We start from the raw sequence: 21,357 nt of genomic DNA on the forward strand, positions 1-21,357 counted from the left end.
TTGATTAAATATTCTTCTCTTTAGGTTCATAAATGTCCTAATTTATTTCTTGAAGAGATGTTGGACACGGGTTAAGTTAGGATTCACTCTAGTGTAAGATAACTGTGCATTTTTTGTGCATATGTGTCCATAAATAAAAACTATACGATCATATAAAACATAGGGACTAAATGCATCAATGTTGACTAAAAGTTCAGAATCCCAAACATATATTTTTTTATAATTTATTTACTAATAATAACTATTTGTGATAAATTAAAAAACAAAATTGTCTGATGAATAATAAGAAATTATGATATTTAGAGTTATAATAATTGCTTACATCACAACCAATTCAAATTTCTGATATTCATTCGACATGTTCAAATGGATTTGAACCTACATAACTGACTGATTCTGTATCTTCATTTTACAAAGAGCAGATTCTATATATGTCAAACTCTTCTCAATAATAGTTAGTTATGTCCTAGGTGACAAAACTTATATATGTTTGGTGGAAAAACATTTGACTCATGCCACAAGTTTATTCTTGTGACCAAATTATTGTTAGTGATGTGTGACTACATTATCTCTAAATCATAATGTGTGGCTACCATATCTCTTCCATGGTTTAAAGGTTCATCCAGACAGTGGTAAAAAAGAAAACTGTGCAATTAGGGTTTTTGTCATACTGCTGGGGTCAGGCGAATAGCAATCCACACTCTCCTGAATCAGTTTGTCTTTTCGATTTGTCTGCTTTCTATGTTTCCAAGTCACGTGAATGTCTTATAGTGATAGCTCTAAGGTGGTGCTAGGCTGTAATATCAATCTTCTGTTGACGAGTTTTACCATGGCTCGTATACCAGAAACGTTCAGAATCAGAACCTTTTTGCCTTTTATTGCTTTTTTTTTTCTTCTTTCCTTTTTCTTCCTTTTCCTTCTCCGACTCTTTCTTTAATATAAACTGGACAAAAGTTAGGCTTTGCAGTGGCTCTGATCTTTTGCTCGCCCTTCTTTTTTTCTCTCTCTTGACTTGGTTTGTGTGCAGTGCATGAACCAATGATACCAACTTATCGTTATTCAGTGTCTTCTCCTATGCTTATAGATCTTAATGAAGAAGATCATACACACAAGCAACCCTCTTCTTTATCTACTTCTATTCTCTTCAACCCAGATCAAGATCAAGGAGGATTTTGCTATTGGGAATCAAAACACTTTCAAAGTGACGAAGAGGTATGAATCTATATACAGTTTTTATTTGTTGAAGCTAGAATATATTCTCTTATGTATACACATAGATACAACAAGAAGCTTGTTTCTTTGTTAGATCACCTATCTGAAGTGGTTATTTTGTATATATTGTTTATTAACAACAAGCTTAACTTTTCTTATTTATAGTTATACATATAGATAGAGTATTATAAGTAGAACATATCATATTGGTAATCTATATCTTTGTTTTGATGAATTTAATCATGTGATCTATAGGCCCAGAAGATTGTTCCTTCCAGTGGATCATGGGATCATCCAGTAGAAAAGATTGAAAACAGAAGTGATCTGAAGCTGAGAGTTTGGAAGAAAGAAGAAGGCTGTGACAATCTTAAAGGTGAAGATAGTTCAACGATGTCTTCAAAAATGAGAATGGTGCGGAAAATGATAGTTTCAGATGAAACAGATTCTGATATAGCAGACATCTCCAGCTCTAAGCAGATCAAGTATAAAAAGAAAAACCCAGAACTGTCACCACTAGTCACTGATGATAGTAACTGTAATTCTTCTTCAAACCAGAACAGTGTCCCTCTTAGGGTTTGTGTTGATTGCCACACTACTAAGACCCCTCTCTGGAGGAGTGGACCAAAAGGTCCAAAGGTACATATTTTCTCTATTTCCCTCTTCAAACCTCTAACAACATTCTTTGCATGTAACTTTCTCTAAGCTTTTTCCATAACTGTGTTCAATCATAACTAAACTTTCTATGATGTACAACCAAGAAAATACATATACTCTTTAATTTGGTTAGAAACTAAAAAATTGACAGTTATTCTAGTAATGCAAGTTTTTTTTTTTATCACATAAGAAAAACTTCAGTTTCAGGTGATCAACCCATATAAAAAATTGACAGTTATAGTAGTAATGCAAGTAGAATACTTTGAATTAAACAATGGATCTTAAGAAAAACAAATAATTGATGTTGAAATTTTAATTTGGTGTTACAGTCACTTTGCAATGCTTGTGGAATTCGACAAAGGAAGGAAAGGCGCGCCATTGCTGCAGCTGCAACTACAGCAAATGGAAGCAACAGGTTGAAGGCTGAGAAATCTGAAATGAAGAAGGGGAAGAAGTTGCATAGCAAAGGGAAAAAGTCCAAAACTGAGGGTGCACCAGCACTGTTGAAAAAGAAGCGTAAACCTGCCAAGAATAGAAAGAGGTTTCGTGCATTTGAGGATTTGACAGTAAGATTGAGCAACAACTCGGCTGTTCAACAAGTTTTCCCTCAGGATGAAAAAGAGGCTGCAATCTTGCTCATGGCTTTGTCTCATGGATTACTTCATGGCTTCCCCTCAGATCTTTATATCACTTAGATTTATGAAAATGTTCAGTGTTAGTGAGGTTAGTACGGGAACTGATAACATGATGATGAGGTGTGGTTTTCTCTAGTTATTTTTTTTTTATATGATGGATTTTGAGCAAGAAGACAAATACAAAATAAAAGTGTAATGTGTTCCAATAATTTGATTCATCATGAACTCTTACTTTTAGTTTATTTTGTTATGGTGAAGTTACTATATGAGGAGTGACTAAGATTTCAAGCTTAAAAGTTCCTAACAGTTAAAGGTGACGTTTAACGACATTGTTATGGCAGGCTGCAAGATCTTCAGATGAGAAATCAACAGATTTATTTTGCTCCCTTTCTCTTCTAACGTTATCTTCGAAGTTTTCAATTTCATATTCAGCTAACAGATTTCTCAATGACAGTGAAAATTCATGTTTGGGTACAACTTTCTGTGTCCCATGAGACCTTTAGAGGATTGAACTTCAGATTAGGACTTCTGTCTGCATTCAAAATTAATGTCAGTAGTCTTGACTTTAGAGGAAGAACAGTACTTAACAGAAAGTTTCTTATGTTTACCACAAATATGAATCTTTACTTTACAAATAAACTATATTATCTATCACTTAGGAACTAAAAAGAACAAGTTGGTCATTGTTATTTTTATATGAACAAGTTCAGGTTACACCAACAATGTAATTATATCAAAATTAAATTAGATAAATCCTACATTAGTTTGAGATGTGTTTAAGATGAATAATGTATAACTACAAAGAATTATAAACCTTTTTTTTTATTAAATGATAGTTTATGATCTACTGTTGCCAAATCCCTTTTGAAAGACTCATGGTAATTGGTTAAAACAATAAATTATGTAATATATATGAAATATCAAAATATTACAAGAAAATCATCAAATTATAGTTAATTTTAAATATTAAAATAATTAGTTACTATTGGACTAAATTAAAGACTATTTTAAAGACTAAAAAAAGTTATTGATATCAATAGTAGTTTCAATTATTAATAAAAATTTATAAAATAGTTAATTTGGTATCTAACCATTAGTTACCAAAGTTTTATCTACTAATATTTTATATTCTAAATAGAGACTAATTGAGACCAATTTAAAAATTATTTTATAATTTTTTATTAATAATAGAAACCACTTTAGATAAAAATATTTTTTTAATATAGTGACTAATTATTTTAGTTTCTAATTTTGGTTGCTATTTAAAGAATTTCTTGTAGTGCAATTTAAGAAAATAAAATAATTAGTACTAGAAACATATATGTAAGGATTTTAAAGCTAACAACTATTTTCTCAGAAACAAACATAGCCTCTAAAAACCTATTTTAATCCTAATATTTTCATTTTTAGCTTATAAAGTAAATATATTTAGTGATAATGACCGAAAAAAATCACTTTAAAATGTTATAGATTTAAGAGTAATACATTTCTTACAACTAAAATAAATCATAATTATAATTGTAGATATTCATAGACAACTTAAAAAAAATTAGAAGTCATTTAATTTTTTTAATTAGAAGATTTATTATGTAAAAATCTTATAAGGAACACTTAGATAAAAAATTTATTCTACTTTAAATAGGTTTTATACACTACAAGAAAATCATTAAATAATAACTAAATTTATAGATAAAAAATAATTAGTCTCTAAATTATAATTTAGAGACTAAAAAATTATTCGTATCTAAAGTGGTTTCTATTATTAATAAAAAAATTATAAAATAGTTTCTAAATTTGTATCTAAATTGGCTACCTAAATTTTAGCGACTAATAGTTTAGATTCTAAATTAGTCTCTAAAAGACTAATAGAAACTAATTTAGAATATAAAGTAGTAAGTAGTTAAAATCTTGGTAGCTAATGGTTAGATATCAATTTTAAAACCGTTTTATAAAATTTTTTTAAGAATAAAAATTACTTTAGATACCAATAGTTTTTTTAGTTTATAAAATGATCTCTAATTTAATTAAATAGTAACTAATTATTTTGGTATATAAAATTAGTTTATATTTAATAATTTTCTTGTAATAAGTTTATAATTTATAATTTTGTTATTTACCCTTCAACTTTTTACACCATAAAATATTTTAATTATTTAACATTTTTATTGTTAAGATTTATAGTCTTGTATAAGATTCAATTATTAATTTAAGACCTGAATCTTAATTACATTCCTTTTTGAAAATATCTACATTGAGATATTTAATTGAAATACTTTTTTTATAGATTAACACCAAGATTATAGATAAGAGTACATTCTTGATTTGAAACTTCACCATGTCATATTACTTTTCTAAAATGGGAGTTTCTTAAAAGATCTAAATTATAAGTGTTGTTGTCATAGTGTAATGTTTGAAAATATTGTGTTATCAAGATGAAGGAGCTTTGTAGAAGTCTCACAGGATAAATAATTTTTTATTTAGCAAGCATTAAAGTTTTGTTGTAGTTTTGAGACGAGTAAATAAGAGTTATTATATCCATGGGGAATTATTGATCAATGTAATATCCTAATAAAATAGTAAATGTAAGTTTTGTTTGATTATAAACTTTAAGTAAAACAAAATATAATAGTTAAAACTATTTAAGTAATATACATTTTATAGAATAAAAAATAAATTAATAATTTTAAGGATTTATGAACAAGTAAAACATCTCCTATCAAATATTTATGTAACATAATTCTAAAAGTCCTTTATTACAATTCTTTGTTAATAAATTCTAAGAATATTTATTGAATATGTTTTTTTATATGTAGCAAATATTCTATCATTAAATATCATGTTATAACAATCAATGTATTAAGATTCATATTTAATTATTAAATATTTCTTCTATCGCACGGAAATAGATGTTATGATGGATATTAATATATTTAGTATTAATCACAAAAAATCACAAGAAACACTTTCCAAAGTTTTTTATTTAAGATTCTAAGGCATGCTTTTGAATTATTCAATAACTCAGTTTTAAATAATTAGATAATTTTAAATATTAAAAAAAAATATTAAAGAGACAAGATATGTATTATAGCTTAAGTTTCGTATCTCATTTGAGCGTCAATAGTCATTCAAACGTGATGCTTGTTTAAAAATGTTAATATTGCTTGAGTGAATGTTGAACAAGATGACTTGTTAACATAAATTCAAACTAATTTTTCTATCTATTATTTGAACATGAGTACTTTACTAAAGTAGGGATAAAATTTATGTGTCATAACTACAATTAAAAAATAAAAAAAGTTAACATTTCAAATATCATGAAAAAAGGTATGGTATAAAAATATAACTCCAAGTCAAAGAACATTTTGGATTAATAGATACAATTTTTTCTAGAACATTTTGGAACTCGAATGGAGAGGTTACTAGGTCTCTTATATTTCTCTTTTAATTGTTTCAAAATATGTTTCCATTGCAATGTGAAGGCAAACACTAATGGTCAATTAACTCAATATTCAAAGTCAAAATTGAATTAATCAAGTAATTATTTTCATAATTTTGTACTAATGTTTAAAAGATATGCAGAAGTTGTTAAAAAACAACTTTGTGTTTGTTTGGTTTTTTACCATTTGGGGATTTAGGGATTGGTCAATGTCTAACCAAATACGTTGTGAAGGAGCATTATAAGTCTAAAGTTTAAGCTCTAGGTAACAATAAGTCAATATGTTGGTCATAAGGCACCATCCCTAGTAGGTTTAGGGAGTTAACAAGAATGATGATTTTGTTACTGAAACTTGGTTAAAAGACAACTCTGTGTTTGTTTGAATTTTGTATTATCCTAAACTTAGGGATCAGTTAATGTCTGACCAAGTACATGATTTTGTTTGATTTCTATGTTACATAATAAAGTTTAATTCACACACTTTGCTTCAGTTTAGAGGGGAAACCTCCATGATTCTTGTTTCATTAGTTGCAGCTGATCTCGTTTTCTTGCTATGGGAAACATGAGAGACTGAGTGGAGATTCATGGGAGGAGGAACAGCAAAAAAGTTAGGGAGAGAAAGGGTAAGCTGTGTTAAAAGTTAAAATCCCTCTTGAACCCATCACAGTTTTGTACCTGTCACAAATTTGAAGTGCCATTTTGTGACTACATGCTTCAGTTATTTGTATTTCGTTTCTTAACAGTTTATATCATGACAGTAATACACTCTCAAACACTCATTTCAACACAATTTTACTTTTATAAAACCATGAGTCCTATTGAATAAATGAGTGTCATTCCTTTATTACTGAACCAACATGAATGTTAACAACCAAGTATGTAAGAGAAACACTGTTAAAAAGTATGGAAATTTTTATTGACAAGCTTGTTTCAGTCATAAAATTTTAGTTTTTATATAAAATAATAAAAAAACTCTCATTTTGAATAGTAAAAGGAGAATAAAGGGCTTACAAATTAACAAACAAGACAAAATGGGATTTTTTCTATCAAGCTTATATGGCTAATAAATATTTCTAAGGTTGCAAGGACCACACAAGCTGTTTTCATTGGATTCTAACCATATCCATTCTTCCATCACTTAACCGACAGAGTCAATGAACACAATGCTTTGCTTCAGCACTCAACCTAGATCGGAGTCTAGAGTTGAGAATAGTGACTAGTGTCAAGCAAATCTCTCTCTTTCTTTCTCTCTTGTTCTGTTAACTTAATAAGTTACTGTATTTACTGAATTCTTCTTCCTGCAATGCCAGGAACCATCATGGTTTCAGGTACTAGCTTTCATTTAGAGTAGTAAAGCAATATTTCAAGCATTGAATCCGAGGTGGTTTTTTCTAACTTCTCTGTTCTTTTTTACAGTACTGGAATTCATGGATCTTCCATTATCTTCAACAACATCCATAAGGGGTATGCTCTTGCTTTTGAATTTGTTGCTATCTCTCTCCCCTTAAGCACATTCCTAAGGCCAATTATAACAAAGTTCAGTGGTGAATGCATGCAGCTTCATTGGGGAGAATAGAGTACCAAGTGAATGACAAGGAAAACTTATCTTTGTAAGATTGTATACCTTGTTTATGTGATATGGGGCCATAACAGTTTCAAGGTTATAATCTGCTCTGTTGTATTGTTCAGCCCCTTAACTAGCATCCGTGATGATTTGATTTTCAAAATTCAGGATGCTGAGGGGAATGAAATATCACGAACAGGTTTTTTTTTCAGTACACATCCTATTTGAATTGGCCTTTTCAAAATCAGACACGGAAAGTTCTTCTAATGGGAACTAAAAAACAAATGGCAGGTATTCAGATAAAGTTGATATTAGAAAAAGGTGTTTTGGAAGACAAATTTCCACTTGGGGGTGGCCATCTGCGTTTGAAGTTGCAATTCATCCTTAGTGATGAAGAGCGAGACAGAATTCGTTCATTGGTACTCATTCATTTTTCGTACACAGTTTGGAATGCACTATGCTTATGAACTTTCTTCAGCATTTCATATTAAATGCCTCAGTCAGTTATTGCTTTGGTACTAATTATATCCTAATTATGATTGTTGTTGGGCCTGTGATGTAATCTATTATCAAACTATCCATGAATATTTAGTTTCATATCCTAAATGTCTAAATGTTTACTTTCTTACATGAGGAGATGTGTTAAAAATGCACAAATATCATCTTGTAAGTCAATTTCAAAGAGTTGAGTTATATCTAAATCCACATTCTAGAAAGATAACCACATGTTAACACACATATTTTGCAATCTTTGAATGTTATTAACTTGTAGAGACAGTATTTGAGGTTGTGGTTATTAGTGTTCCTCCAAATTAACTTGTCACATATTTACTTCTGCAGAGACAATCTGCATTAAAGAAAAAACATGATGAGCTTCTTAGTAGTGGCCGAAGAGGAGCAGAAAGCAACAGCAGAGCTGTTCTTGGCAATGCTGCATTACCCTTCCGCAGAAATGATGAGGTCTCAGGTTTGATCTTACTTAGCTGATTAAAGAAGCCATGAAAACTGAAAGCAGAAATGCAATAATAAGAGGATTTAGTGAGTAAAATATACAGAAACTTAGTAGTTATTATGAATGACATCCTACATTCCCTCAAAGGCTCTTTCCTGATGTTTTAGGTGCTCCATCTTCTCAAGAATCACCAAAGAAAAACCTTCAACAAGAAGCCGTTTCTCGATTGCAAGATCTGGCAGGTTCACGTGAAGAGAAGGAATCTGATACTAGAAATGTAGCTGGGACTCAGCTTGACCAGAAACAGCTAAAGCCAGTTAAGGATTAACTGATTTGCTTGAGTCTATTTTTATCCCAACAAGGATACACTGGAAAATATACTGTTTTTTTGTTTAATGGTCATTTTACATGTTTTAGAACATTGCAGATGAATATAAGAAGTCCTCATCCACAAAACCTGTGTCAGAAACTGTTACTTTTACTCAATCACAACACAAGGGTAAGAAGCCTGCTGATCAGTCACCATCTGAGAAACATCCTCAGAGAGCTATTGGTTCAGATAAAATTGCAATTTTGGTTGGCTCAGAAAAAAATGATGCCCCGGCTAGTAATCTGATACAACCAAATCAAGAGGAAGGTGGCCTTCAATATTCTGAGAAGAGAGCCTCACTTGGGAAAATTCCAAGTAATGTGAGGAAGATGATAAGTGCCTTTGAAGGTGGACCGGCTCAGGTATAGTCAAAGTTGTGCTTTAACAGTATCATCACCATATTATTGAAAACTCTTCAGCAAATGGAGTTCACATGGAACTTGTCTTAAAACAGGATACCAGATCTCAGATTAAACCACCTCCAACAAAACAGCAAGAAAGTTCAAATGAAAGAAGAGATTCATCCAAGACTCAGCATTTGGAGAGAGATAAGTCAAAGAAGACAGAGCCAGCAGACTTGAATGAAAGGGTGAAAAGTGCATCCCTGGTAAGAGACTTGAAACATGCCCCCACCATATATTGGAGAAAGATGAGAGTAAATTAACCTGCTTAATTATGTATCTCCTATTGAACAAACTTACTCAGCAGGCAAAAAATTCATAGTATATAAAGTACAATAGAAACATGTAAAGTGGAAGAGAAAAATAAATAAAACAATTACATTTCTTGTAAAGATGCATGAGAAACATTCAGATAACCATCTTTACAATCTATTCAGTTCCAAGCAAGATTCTGCATGCATAAAATAATAGGAAGAGAAAGGAGGGGAAATGTTCAGTGTTTCACCACAAAAATTTGATTCAGTGTTTTACCATGACAACAAATATTATTCTCTTTGAAAATTCTGGAGTCTGGATATTACCAAATGACTAAGAATGATTTTTTAACAACTAATAGTAAATTCATTAAGATAAAATCACCTCATTTAAATTATACTCTGTTTTGAAGCTTGGAACTTATCACTGTTTAGTTCTTAAAGGATGCAAGAATGTGTATTTAAATTGTTTTTGTCCTTAATTTCTAAACGATGTGAAACAATTGAGCGTACCGCAATAAGCTCCCAATCGAAGTCTAAGAATGGAGATTTGTCTTTAGATCCATTTTTCCATTCTTCCAAGATGAGGACTAAGAGGAACTAGGGTTCGTCTTCAGGAAAATGAAAAAGTGATTTTAAAACAAATCTCCGTTCTTCTTATATCTCAATTGGAGTTGTTCCAATATGAACAATAGTTTTACATCGGTTTAAAATCAAGATTACAGACACTTTAAATACATTTTCCTCCTTAACCTTTTTATACGTTTTTTAAAAACAAAACCATAATAAAACTATAAGCTTCCAAATCGACAATGTCTTCTAAATGAACAATATCTCAGATACAATAATTGTCACATATACCATAATTGAGTTTAATCATTGACTTTAATTTCAATATTGCTGATGTGAGACAGATATAGAAGTATATTTTGATACATTTTGGTTAATTATTGTCATTGTATGCAACCTTATTCTTACCCTTAGAAGATGCAACTTTACCTTTGCGCCAAGGCTCACCCTCAAGTGGATTTCAACGTATAAACTGGAAATTAGACTAATAGAATCAAATTATGTATTTTCTTCTTATATTTTTGTGAAATAGAATCAATTTGACTACATTATATTTTGTTTATTTTTGTATAACAGAAGGAAGCACATGTTGGAACTGGAAGTGAGGGGAGCAAGCATGAAAAGATAGTGGAAATCAAAGAGTCAGAGCCCAAGACCTCTGATAACAATGGAGATGAAAATTCTAGAGGACCATTTAATCAGGTTATTATCTACTTTCAATTAAGAAAATCTTTGTTGTCTAGCGTGAAAATTTTAATTTTAGACCTTGGAAGTGGTACTCCAGGTAAATTATCACTATTTTGATATTTGTATCACAGCTCCCGAGTAAGCAATGAGTTTCAATAAACAATGTTGCATTTATCTATTTTGTACCTCTATTTTACAATATGCTTATATGTCCTTTTCCACATCTTCACTTTTCAGGTAGTGAAAGTTGCAATCATTATAGGATTTGGATTACTTGTTCTACTAACCAGAAAAAGAAGAAAGAGGTATGAAAACTAGGCGATTTCTTAGCTATATTTCTTTTACTTTGATCCTGTTAATTATATCATGTTATGAACCTCTTAGTTTTATTCTATTTTACCCTGTTTGCTGGCACAATTTATGGATTTTGTTAAAGAAATCATGCTTCATAGCATATTACTGTGGTCTGGAGCAACCTTTTGTGACAATTGTTTCTAGTTATGCCAGCATACTCCAAATTGTTCTGCTTCTTCCTTTTGTATGTTGACAAATTCTAATAGAAATTAAGCAAGAATTATGGACTTAGATTTACAATCATCCTACATAGCTAGATGTAGATAATCTTAGCAAGGATCATAGATGTTTGAATCCTTCCTCTCTAACATCCATCTTGGCAAAAAGATGTGCACACTGAGTTTTTTTAAGAAATTATTGTCCATAATTCAGTAAGAACTTCTAAGTGCCTTTATCTCTGTATTATGTAGTAATGGAGAGAGGCAAAGGGATGATGTATTTAACTTTCTGAATTTACCAGAATGAAGAAGAAGAGTGCCTGAGAATCAGTTCAAGAAATATCAATTCTCAAATTCTTCATTTGTTGATATATCACAAGCATCTACAGGCTGCAATCAAGTCAAAAACTTGCAAGTTTCAGATAATGAGCCAAATTTAAAGCAATCGAATCCTGCTTGATGAACATCTTTCATATGGCATTGCTGAGAGAGGTGCATAGCAACTAAATGTTAAAAAATTGCAGCATAAACATTCATATTCAATTTCGTTGAGAGACTTAAAGGAAAGTTAGATTCATTTTCCACACGGATGGAGTAGATTTCAATTACTTTGTTCTTTTATTGAAAAAGATTCGCCTTGTTCATATTGAATGCTTATATATCTTTGCTCATTTTTATCATAGCATCCATAGTTAGAGGAATTTTTGGACACTCTTCTTCTTCTTTCAAAATTGCACCTATCTTCCTAAAATTTTCTCATGGCATCATCAAACTCTTTAATTTCTCTTCTTCTTCTTTTTTGTCTGTCTTCCATGTATAATTCTATTTTCAATTGTTCATTTTCAAACATCAAGTTTGTACAAGAGGAGAAGAAGATTTTGACATTGTATCTAAAAATATTTCACAAAAACAAGAACTAAACAAACAACAATTATATTTAATATTGATTCTCGAATTATTAATCATGAGAGTCATATCTTCCATGAAAAATTGTAAAAAAAATTATTTATAATGAGTTGGAAGTACATATTAAAAATATTTTTACTATAGTGTTTTTATTTTACTTATGTGAAATATTTACAATAGTATTTAAATAAAAAAAAAAGGATGATTACTAGTTTTTTTATTTAATATAATTGTAAATATTCAACACTAAAATATGTATTGTACCGGTATGGACGAGGCTGGGACCCACCTGGCTGCCCGAGGCCGAGTCTACCTGACCGACACTTGGGGAACCTGGCTGAGGCTTAAGAGCTTTGGCCGAGAGGACGAGGCCGTCGAGAGGACGAGGCCGACGACCCACTTGGCCGAGACGGCCGAAACCACGAGGATTAGGCCGGTGGCCGACCAATACCATGGGAACATGGCCGATGGCCGAACCATATTACAATTAACGTTCAAACCATCATCAAGAATTAGGTAATGCAACCCTAAGTGATATCCACCTCGATAAACGGACCCAACAAGGTAGGCCCATTAGAATAATATAAATAGCGCACATCCCAAGGAATAAGGTATGTCATTTATTACTGTTCACCTACCAGAGCACCATCACTCGCTTTACTGACTTGAGTGTCGGAGTGCTTTCGCAGGTACCCCCACCATCCGGTGTTCGCCCGACGACTGAGTGCCGAAGGAGAAGCAGGAGGACGAGAAGAATCCCAACTCATCACCCAGTCATCTGCCCGACCGAAGGAAGGAGAAGAAGACTATAATAGTTCTCTAGGTCTCATCTCCCTAGCAGGAACATGTATGATTTTCAATCCCATAGGATAATTATGTTGATGAATAATATTGTGAGAGTTATGAGATTATAGTATAATGAAGTTTCTCATGTTTTGTGTGATAGAGTTTCAAGTTTCTCATTATTTTACTATTATCTTGTTTTGTAAACCGGACCTAAACTAATCACACCAGTGAACCAGTTAAATAATGAGTGTAAAGAAACAAAATTACTCTGAAGAAAAATTAATAATTTTTTTGAAAAGTAGTCAAAATTAAGTAAAATTGGTCAAAACTAATAAAAAACTGATAATTAGAACAAGGTTATTTTAAAAAATAAAATGAATCCAAATTTTTTATTTTTTATTCTACATATAAATTTATTATTAATTTTTTTTAATGTAAGTAACATTTTATTTTAATCTTTATATAATTATAAATATTAAACACCTATAAATTTATGTTTTATTTTAGCGACAACACATATATACAATTTTTTATTTTTATTATTTATATATATCTATGTTTAATATATTAAAATTTGAATGAACAAGTTATTCGCACACTTATATTAATATTTGTACACTTATATTAATATTGATTATAAATTTATAGTTTATTTTAATAAATATAGATATATAAAAAGAGACGTAAATTATCTAATTACACCCACATATATTATAAAGAAAATATATCCAAAATTATAACATAGAAGAAATAAGTAGATTGGTATTAAAGATCTTTCATTTCCCTTTTCATTTAAAAGTCTGCATGTTTTAATATTTCTCAATGCTTGTGTATTTTATTTTGTAACATTTTCTAAAGCAATGTGATTTTCAAACTTCCGAATAGATTATATAAATCAGTATTCATTATTAAGTTATTTCTCAAGATGCCATTGATGAAATAATATAAAAACTAACTATTTTGTTCCCACACTTCTTGGTGTGTCCCACACTCCTCATGAAGAAATGGTGTTGAATTAGTGGTGGTTTTGTGGTTACCATGTTCCCACACACATTTTTCTTTCTTGTTCTTGCATTCACCTCAGAATATGGTTTAGCAGATGAAGTACAAGTAAGTTTAATCGTGTTCTAATCTAACACTAACTATGAATTAAACTTCTATTCTCAAAGTTTTCTTTTTTTCAGAAAAAGTAATAAAAAGAATCAATTCCCCTGTTCCTGTAATTTTTTTCATTTCAAGCTCAAGGATGTGTACTGGAGTCTATTTGTGCTTATCTTGAAATGGGTATGTTCAAGTTTTCTTCTTTTTAAAAAAAAAAGATAATAAAAAATAAAAGGGTGTTTTATGAATCAAGCATAAGGAAGAAAGAAACCCAATTCTTCCTTTTCTTTGATTTTTCATTTTAAAGCTGAGGAATGTGTACTGAAGTGTATGTGTAGATATATTTAGAGGGGTATGTGGAAGTTTTCATGATCTTTGGATATAGATTTTAGTTTCTGCATTTTCATAATCTTTTGTGTGCTTTGGTGATTCTAGTTTTGTTCCCCATGAACTTGGAGTTTCTTGGTAAAATCCCTTGGTTTAATGCTCAATTGAACCCATATTCGATGACTAATTCAGTTCCCACCAAACTTTAACTGAACAACATAAAGAAGAAGAATCAAGAAATGAACCCAAACTGCCCTTCCTTTCATTGTTTCCTTGGGGAGAGAGTGTTGCAGACAAATTTCAAAGGCCATCTACTATCAATAAAGGGTTAAGGAGGAAGGCACAACGTCGGGGGAATGGTGTCGGAGAAGATGGTGAGGCTATACCTTTGCAGTTCCGGCCGTATGTGTGTAAGGTTCCATGGCATACAGGGGTTAGAGCATATCTTTCTCAGCTGTTCCCCAGATATGGACATTACTGTGGACCAAACTGGTCAAGTGGGAAGGATGGAGGATCTCTTGTTTGGGACAGGAGACCAATTGATTGGTTGGATTTCTGCTGTTACTGCCATGATATAGGGTATGATACTTATTAAAGGAAAAGAAAGAATAGGGTAAATCCCTTGTGTATATTGAACACATAGGGTTATGTTTATATAGGAAAAAGAAACATATGGGCTAAGCCCATTACATAAATATGAGATATCTAACAATATCTATAATATCTCATATTATCAAATAATATCTAATTATATCTAATAATATCTAACACTCCCCCTCAAGCTGGTGCATATAGATCATATGTACCCAGCTTGTTATAAATGTAATCAATCCTAGGTCCTCGTAAGGGTTTAGTAAAAATATCTGCTAATTGATTATTTGAATTAACAAACTCAGTCTTGATATCTCCTGATATAATCTTTTCTCGAATGAAATGACAATCAATCTCAATATGTTTTGTCCTTTCATGAAAAACTGGATTTGAGCTAATATGAAGAGCAGCCTGATTATCACATATCAGTGTCATTTGAGTAACCTCTCCAAATTGCAATTCTTTAAGTAACTGTTTAAGCCAAATAAGCTCACAAGTAGCCGAGGCCATAGCTCTATATTCTGCTTCTGCACTAGATCTTGCCACAACACTTTGTTTCTTGCTCTTCCAAGAGATCAAGTTATCACCAATGGAGACACAATAACCAGAAGTTGACCTTCTATCAGATGGAGATCCTGCCCAATCAGCATCTGAATAACAAACGACTTTAGTATGGTTATTATGACCATATAACAAACCTTTTCCAGGAGAGCCTTTAATGTACTTCACTATACGAATGACTGCATTCCAATGATCTTCACATGGAGAATTAAGAAATTGACTCACCACACTGACTGCAAAGGAAATATCAGGACGAGTAACAGTGAGATAGTTCAATCTTCCAACTAATCTCCTGTACTTCTCAGGATCTGAAAGAGGCTCCCCCTGATTGGGTAGAAGCTTGACGTTGGGATCCATGGGAGTATCAACAGATTTCGAATTCATCAACCCAATTTCCTCCAAAATATCTAATGCGTATTTTCTTTGAGAGATAACAATACCAGTATTGGATTGTGCTACCTCAATCCCCAAGAAATATCTGAGTTTGCCAAGATCTTTGGTCTGAAAGTGTTGACAAAGGTGTTGTTTTACTTGTGAGATGCCATGGTGATCACTGCCTGTAAGAACAATGTCATCAACATATACTACAAGATAGATACACCCAGCACTCGAGTGACGATAAAAAACTGAATGATCGCCTTCACTACGAGTCATACCAAATTGTTGAACAAAATTGCTAAATTTTCCAAACCAAGCCCTAGGAGACTGCTTGAGGCCATATAAGGATTTGCGAAGACGACATACCAATCCAGAAGACTCCCCCTGAGCAACAAAACCGGGAGGTTGCTCCATATAAATTTCTTCCTGCAAATCCCCATTAAGAAAAGCATTTTTAACATCCAGTTGATAAAGAGGCCATTGTTGAAGAGCAGCCATAGCTATGAATAAGCGAACAGAGGCCATCTTTGCTACTGGAGAAAAAGTATCACCATAGTCTAAACCAAAAATTTGGGTATAACCCTTAGCCACAAGACGAGCTTTGAGACGATCAATAGTACCATCAGGACCAACTTTGATAGCAAAAATCCACCTGCAACCAACAACAGATTTCCTAGATGGTAAAGGAACAAGTTCCCAAGTTCCATTATTCTGAAGCGCATTCATTTCATCAAGCATGGCCTGACGCCAACCAGGATGGGCTAAGGCATCACCTACAGATTTTGGAATGGATACAGAAGAAATAGACGAAAGGCAGGTATAAAAGGGTTGAGATAGTCTATGGTAACTCAAAGCAGTATAATGTGGAGAGGGATTACGAGTAGAACGTATACCTTTACGGATAGCAATAGGAAGATCAGGTTCAACAGTCGGAGGTTCAACTATAGGAGCCGGAGGGGGATGAGGTGTTGGCACCAGAATAGAGTCTGCTGATGGACGATGAGACGGTTGACGACGACTATACACCTGAAGAGTTGGCGGCGGTGGTGAATTGTTAGGTGCACTAGGCACAACAAGAGGAATATTAACTTGATTAGATGAAGAAATTGAAGGAGAAGGACAAGACTTAAAGTAAAGGGAAGATTCACTGAAGGTGACATCTGCTGAAATAAAATAACGGTTTAAAGACGGTGAGAAACATTTATATCCTTTTTGTGATCTAGTGAACCCTAAAAAGACACATTTGTGTGACTTAGGAGATAATTTATCAAGACCAGGACTAAAATTATGAACAAAACATGTGGACCCAAAAACTTTGGGAGGTAAAGAGTGGAGAGGGTCATGTGGAAATAAAATAGAATGAGGAATTTTGTTATCTAAAACTGAAGATGGCATGCGATTAATGAGATAACATGCACTAAGAACAGCATCACCCCAAAAACGCTGAGGAACATCACCATGGATTAAAATAGTACGAGTTGTTTCAACAAGATGTCTATTCTTGCGCTCAGCTACCCCATTTTGTTGAGGTGTATAAGCACATGAAGTTTGATGAAGAATACCATGAGAAGCCATAAAATTTTTAAAAGAATGAGAAAGATACTCACGTCCATTATCATTGCGCAAAATTCGGATGGAAATTCCAAATTGATTTTTAATTTCATTGTAAAATATTTGAAATATAGAAAACAACTCAGAACGGTTTTTCATTAAAAATACCCAAGTACATCTTGAATAATCATCAATAAAAGTAACAAAATACTGAAATCCTAAATTAGACTTAATACGACTTGGTCCCCAAATGTCAGAGTGAACTAAGGCAAAAGGAGATGAAGCACGTTGTGAGACACTACGAGGAAAAGAACTACGAATGTGTTTCCCTAACTGACACGACTCACACGATAAAGTAGACACATTAGACAAACTTGGAACAAGCTGTTGCATCTTGGCAAGACTAGGATGACCCAACCGAGCATGAATGAGAGATGGAGAATCCATAATTGCGCCAACATGTGCAGAGATCTGTAGTTGATAAAGTCCATGAGACTCACATCCGGTGCCAATCATCCGTCCCGAACTCCGGTCCTGTAAAGTAACAGAATCTTTGGTAAAAGAAATAACACAGTCAAGGGAACGAGTGAGACGACTAATGGATAATAAGTTAAATGGAGACCCAGGGACATAAAGAACATTATCAATAGATAAAGATGAAAAAAGATTAATAGTACCAACACCATGTGATGGTACCCTATATCCATTGGCCATGGTAACTGAAGGTAAATAACCCGTAGTAGATAGGGAAGAGAAAAAAGATTTATTACCAGTAATGTGATCAGTGGCACCTGAATCTAGAACCCAAGGGCCATGGGAAGTGGAGTGAGTGAGGCCAACAAAAGATGTACCTGAATGTGCAACAGAAGCCGTGGAACTAGGGTTCTGACGATCCTCATACCATTTAAGAAATTCATTGAAAATAGCAGGCTGGCTTGGGGTATCAATTGAAGTATGGTCCATGGTAGAAGGTTGCACAGGGGCAATTTGAGCAACCGCAACAGATTTAGGAGGACGACCATGTAAGGCATAACATCTGTCAATTTTGTGGCCAAGTTTGCCACAATGGTCACACTTGTGACGCCCTTTGCCCGGCTTGTGAGGGCGAGTACGATCATTATGCTGAGATACTAAAGCAGAAGAGTCATCAACATGAGACGTTATATCAGCGGTGTGTTTACCTGGCACGCGCAAAAGGGTAGAACAAGTGGAAGTAAAATTGGGCACAATAGGAGATCCCAAAATTTGATCACGAACGTGAGAATAATCATCAGGAAGACCATGTAAACCCAATAACATGAAGAACTTGGATCTTTGTTCTAGTTCTTGAGAAGGAGTAGAGGCAGGAGGTAATAACTCATTAAAATCATGAAGAAGAGCATGAAGTTTACCTAGATATTCTGCCATTGTACCATCAAGACGTTTGGGAGCAACAATTGTGAGAAGATTTTGACACACACCATAAAGACGTTGAGTATCATTGGTGTATAATAATTTTGCTTGTTCCCAAACTTCTGAACATGTTTCATAGGTACGAAAAAATTGTTTTAAAGATGAGTGAATGGTCGATTTGATAACAATGCATAATTGAGCATCAATTTTCGACCAACGAACAACCTCATTTTCAGCAAGAGTAGGATGAGTAAGATGATCAACATAACCTTGACTCTTAAGCCATAATTTAATATCTGATGCCCAAGTGTCATAATTGGTTCCATCCAATTTGTCAATGGAAAGATGAACATTGACGTAATTAGTATAAATAGACGAATCCGGCATAATGACTGAAGAAGAAGCCATAGTGGCAGCGGAAGCGGAAGAAGCCATAAAAGATAAGGACAAATCCAATCACCGGTTAATTGGCGGGAGCAACAAAGATGAAGGCTCCGACAGCGATTCCGGCGAGATTCCGGCGGCGTCTCCGGCGAAGGTCCGGCGAAGTTCCGGTGAAGGTCCGGCGGAGGTCCGGTGAAGGTCCGGCGAAGGTCCGGCGAAGGTCCGGCGAGACAGTGGGGGTGGTGGCTGGAAAATTCCAGTGAATAGTGGATTCACCAATAAAAATTGAACCCTAAACTCTAACCTTATGCTCTAGATACCATATTAAAGGAAAAGAAAGAATAGGGTAAATCCCTCGTGTATATTGAACACATAGGGTTATGTTTATATAGGAAAAAGAAACATATGGACTAAGCCCATTACATAAATATGAGATATCTAACAATATCTATAATATCTCATATTATCAAATAATATCTAATTATATCTAATAATATCTAACAATACTCATGATCAAGCTAAGCTGCTGAAGGCTGACTTGGCCTTTCTAGAGTGTTTGGAAAAGCAGCATGGGAGAACTAAAGGAGATCCTCATGTTGCTTTTCTTTACAAGACGATGTGTATTAATGGTACTCCTTGCACCAAATATTATTAGGATAATAGTCATGTTGTTCCTTAACTGCTTCTTTTGGTGCTGTTATCTAATCAAAATTTGAGTTCCATTCACCTCCACAATCAGCAGAATAAAGTTTAGCATTTAAGGGGGCGTTGGTTACTGAAATGAAGCCTTAATTTTGATTGGACCAAAATCACTTGAAGAACTAAACCTAAATTTTATCCATACTTATATTTCTTTATGGGTTAATAATGTTATGCTTTGTTGTTATAAGGAGAGGAGTTGCTTTAGAACATGTGTGCTGACTTTTTTTCCTCTGTGAATGACAGGTCTGAGGAATTTTCTGATACCATACAGAAGAAATATAGTGAATCTGCAGCACTTTGGGCAACCTTTGATTCAGTTTGGATGGCTAAGCAATTTGAGATGGAGTTGGAACTTTGAGAAAGCTTATGGATTGAGCTCAGTTGGGGGAAGTACCATGTCAGACATTATGAATTTCATCAATTTTTTAAAGTGTGCAGCCCTGAACCGTCACCAAGTTCCTTAAGTTTTAAACTTCTGTTTGCTAGAGTATGTTTCTTACTGTCATGGCTTCCACGTTTTGTATAGACTATAGTGTACATAGCTTGTGTTGTAAATTGCTACCTCTGGTGTTGCATGACTACTTCTGTTATTATTGAAAATCATTAGGTTGTGAACTGTGAATTGTTACTTTGTTTGCTTATATTTGAAGACTAAGGTTATGCTAGGTGCAGCTATTGGCATGGGTTTGTATATACTATAATTGTTGGGATATTTTTTGTAATTAGAAAGAAGTAACAATATTTGGTTTCTCTCAAAATCGGATACTTCAGATACCTTTTTTAGTGCATTACAGACACCTGTATAAAAAACCTTGTATGAGATGAAACTTGTCAATTTGAATTGAATCAAAGGTCTTTTTTTGACTTAACAACATGATCCACCACAGCCTACCACAAATGTTGTCTATTCAAGGATTATTGGTAAGATGTTTGAATTCTTCACATCCTTTAAGAATAATACTTGAATCTTTGATATAGATCCTAAGAACTCCCATTACCAGTATATGGCTTGCTGTTTTGTATGAAAATCTCACATTAAATGATATTCTTATTGTCTCATAATTTGTTATTTGCCTATCAAATTACCTTTCTTCTTGCTTGCACTATAACTTTGGTCATCATATTCTGTTTGTCAGGACATATTCTTAGTTATGCTGTTAGGTAAAGGAATTTCTACTATTTTGGAGTTGCTAAAAAATATATGATAAAAATTCGGTCATCCGATTAATGTATGATTATGACATCAATGATTAGAACATCTTTCATTTAGGTATTTAAAAATATTGCCATCACAATTTTTAGTTTTGGATGTTTTGAATCTTCATTATGATATTTGTGAATTGGCTAATGAATCATTGTATTTTTTATGTACCAATTATGACTAAAAGTTTTTACCTTTTTACAGTAATTTATTATGATGTTTAGGATATT

At 33.0% G+C, this 21,357-nt stretch overlaps 2 protein-coding genes and 1 pseudogene across 8 annotated transcripts; all 3 read left to right on the top strand.

Moving 5' to 3' along the window:
* Positions 1–413: 413 nt before the first annotated feature.
* On the top strand, positions 414–2,738 carry LOC137821684 (GATA transcription factor 21-like). The gene is made up of 3 exons (XM_068626395.1): positions 414–1,212; positions 1,468–1,848; positions 2,196–2,738. The coding sequence occupies exons 1-3, from the start codon at positions 1,039–1,041 to the stop codon at positions 2,559–2,561; spliced, it is 921 nt and encodes a 306-aa protein (XP_068482496.1). The 5' UTR covers positions 414–1,038; the 3' UTR covers positions 2,562–2,738.
* Positions 2,739–6,982: 4,244 nt separating this feature from the next.
* Positions 6,983–11,891, top strand: LOC137821374 (uncharacterized). Of its 7 annotated transcripts, none has more exons than XM_068625927.1 (12): positions 6,983–7,265; positions 7,354–7,401; positions 7,496–7,547; positions 7,627–7,700; positions 7,793–7,920; positions 8,342–8,468; positions 8,621–8,769; positions 8,871–9,185; positions 9,278–9,430; positions 10,625–10,750; positions 10,973–11,040; positions 11,500–11,891. In XM_068625927.1, the coding sequence occupies exons 1-12, from the start codon at positions 7,241–7,243 to the stop codon at positions 11,552–11,554; spliced, it is 1,320 nt and encodes a 439-aa protein (XP_068482028.1). In that variant the 5' UTR covers positions 6,983–7,240; the 3' UTR covers positions 11,555–11,891. The 7 variants fall into 7 exon arrangements, with proteins under 7 accessions (XP_068482028.1, XP_068482030.1, XP_068482034.1 ...); XM_068625929.1 differs by having other exon boundaries at positions 11,550–11,891; XM_068625933.1 differs by having other exon boundaries at positions 7,082–7,265; positions 7,496–7,597; positions 7,670–7,700.
* Positions 11,892–14,323: 2,432 nt separating this feature from the next.
* Positions 14,324–20,591, top strand: LOC137822779 (uncharacterized; annotated as a pseudogene).
* The last annotated feature ends 766 nt before the right edge of the window (positions 20,592–21,357 follow it).

The sequence above is a fragment of the Phaseolus vulgaris genome, chromosome 9, assembly GCF_000499845.2.
Source record: "Phaseolus vulgaris cultivar G19833 chromosome 9, P. vulgaris v2.0, whole genome shotgun sequence".
NCBI lineage: Eukaryota > Viridiplantae > Streptophyta > Magnoliopsida > Fabales > Fabaceae > Phaseolus > Phaseolus vulgaris.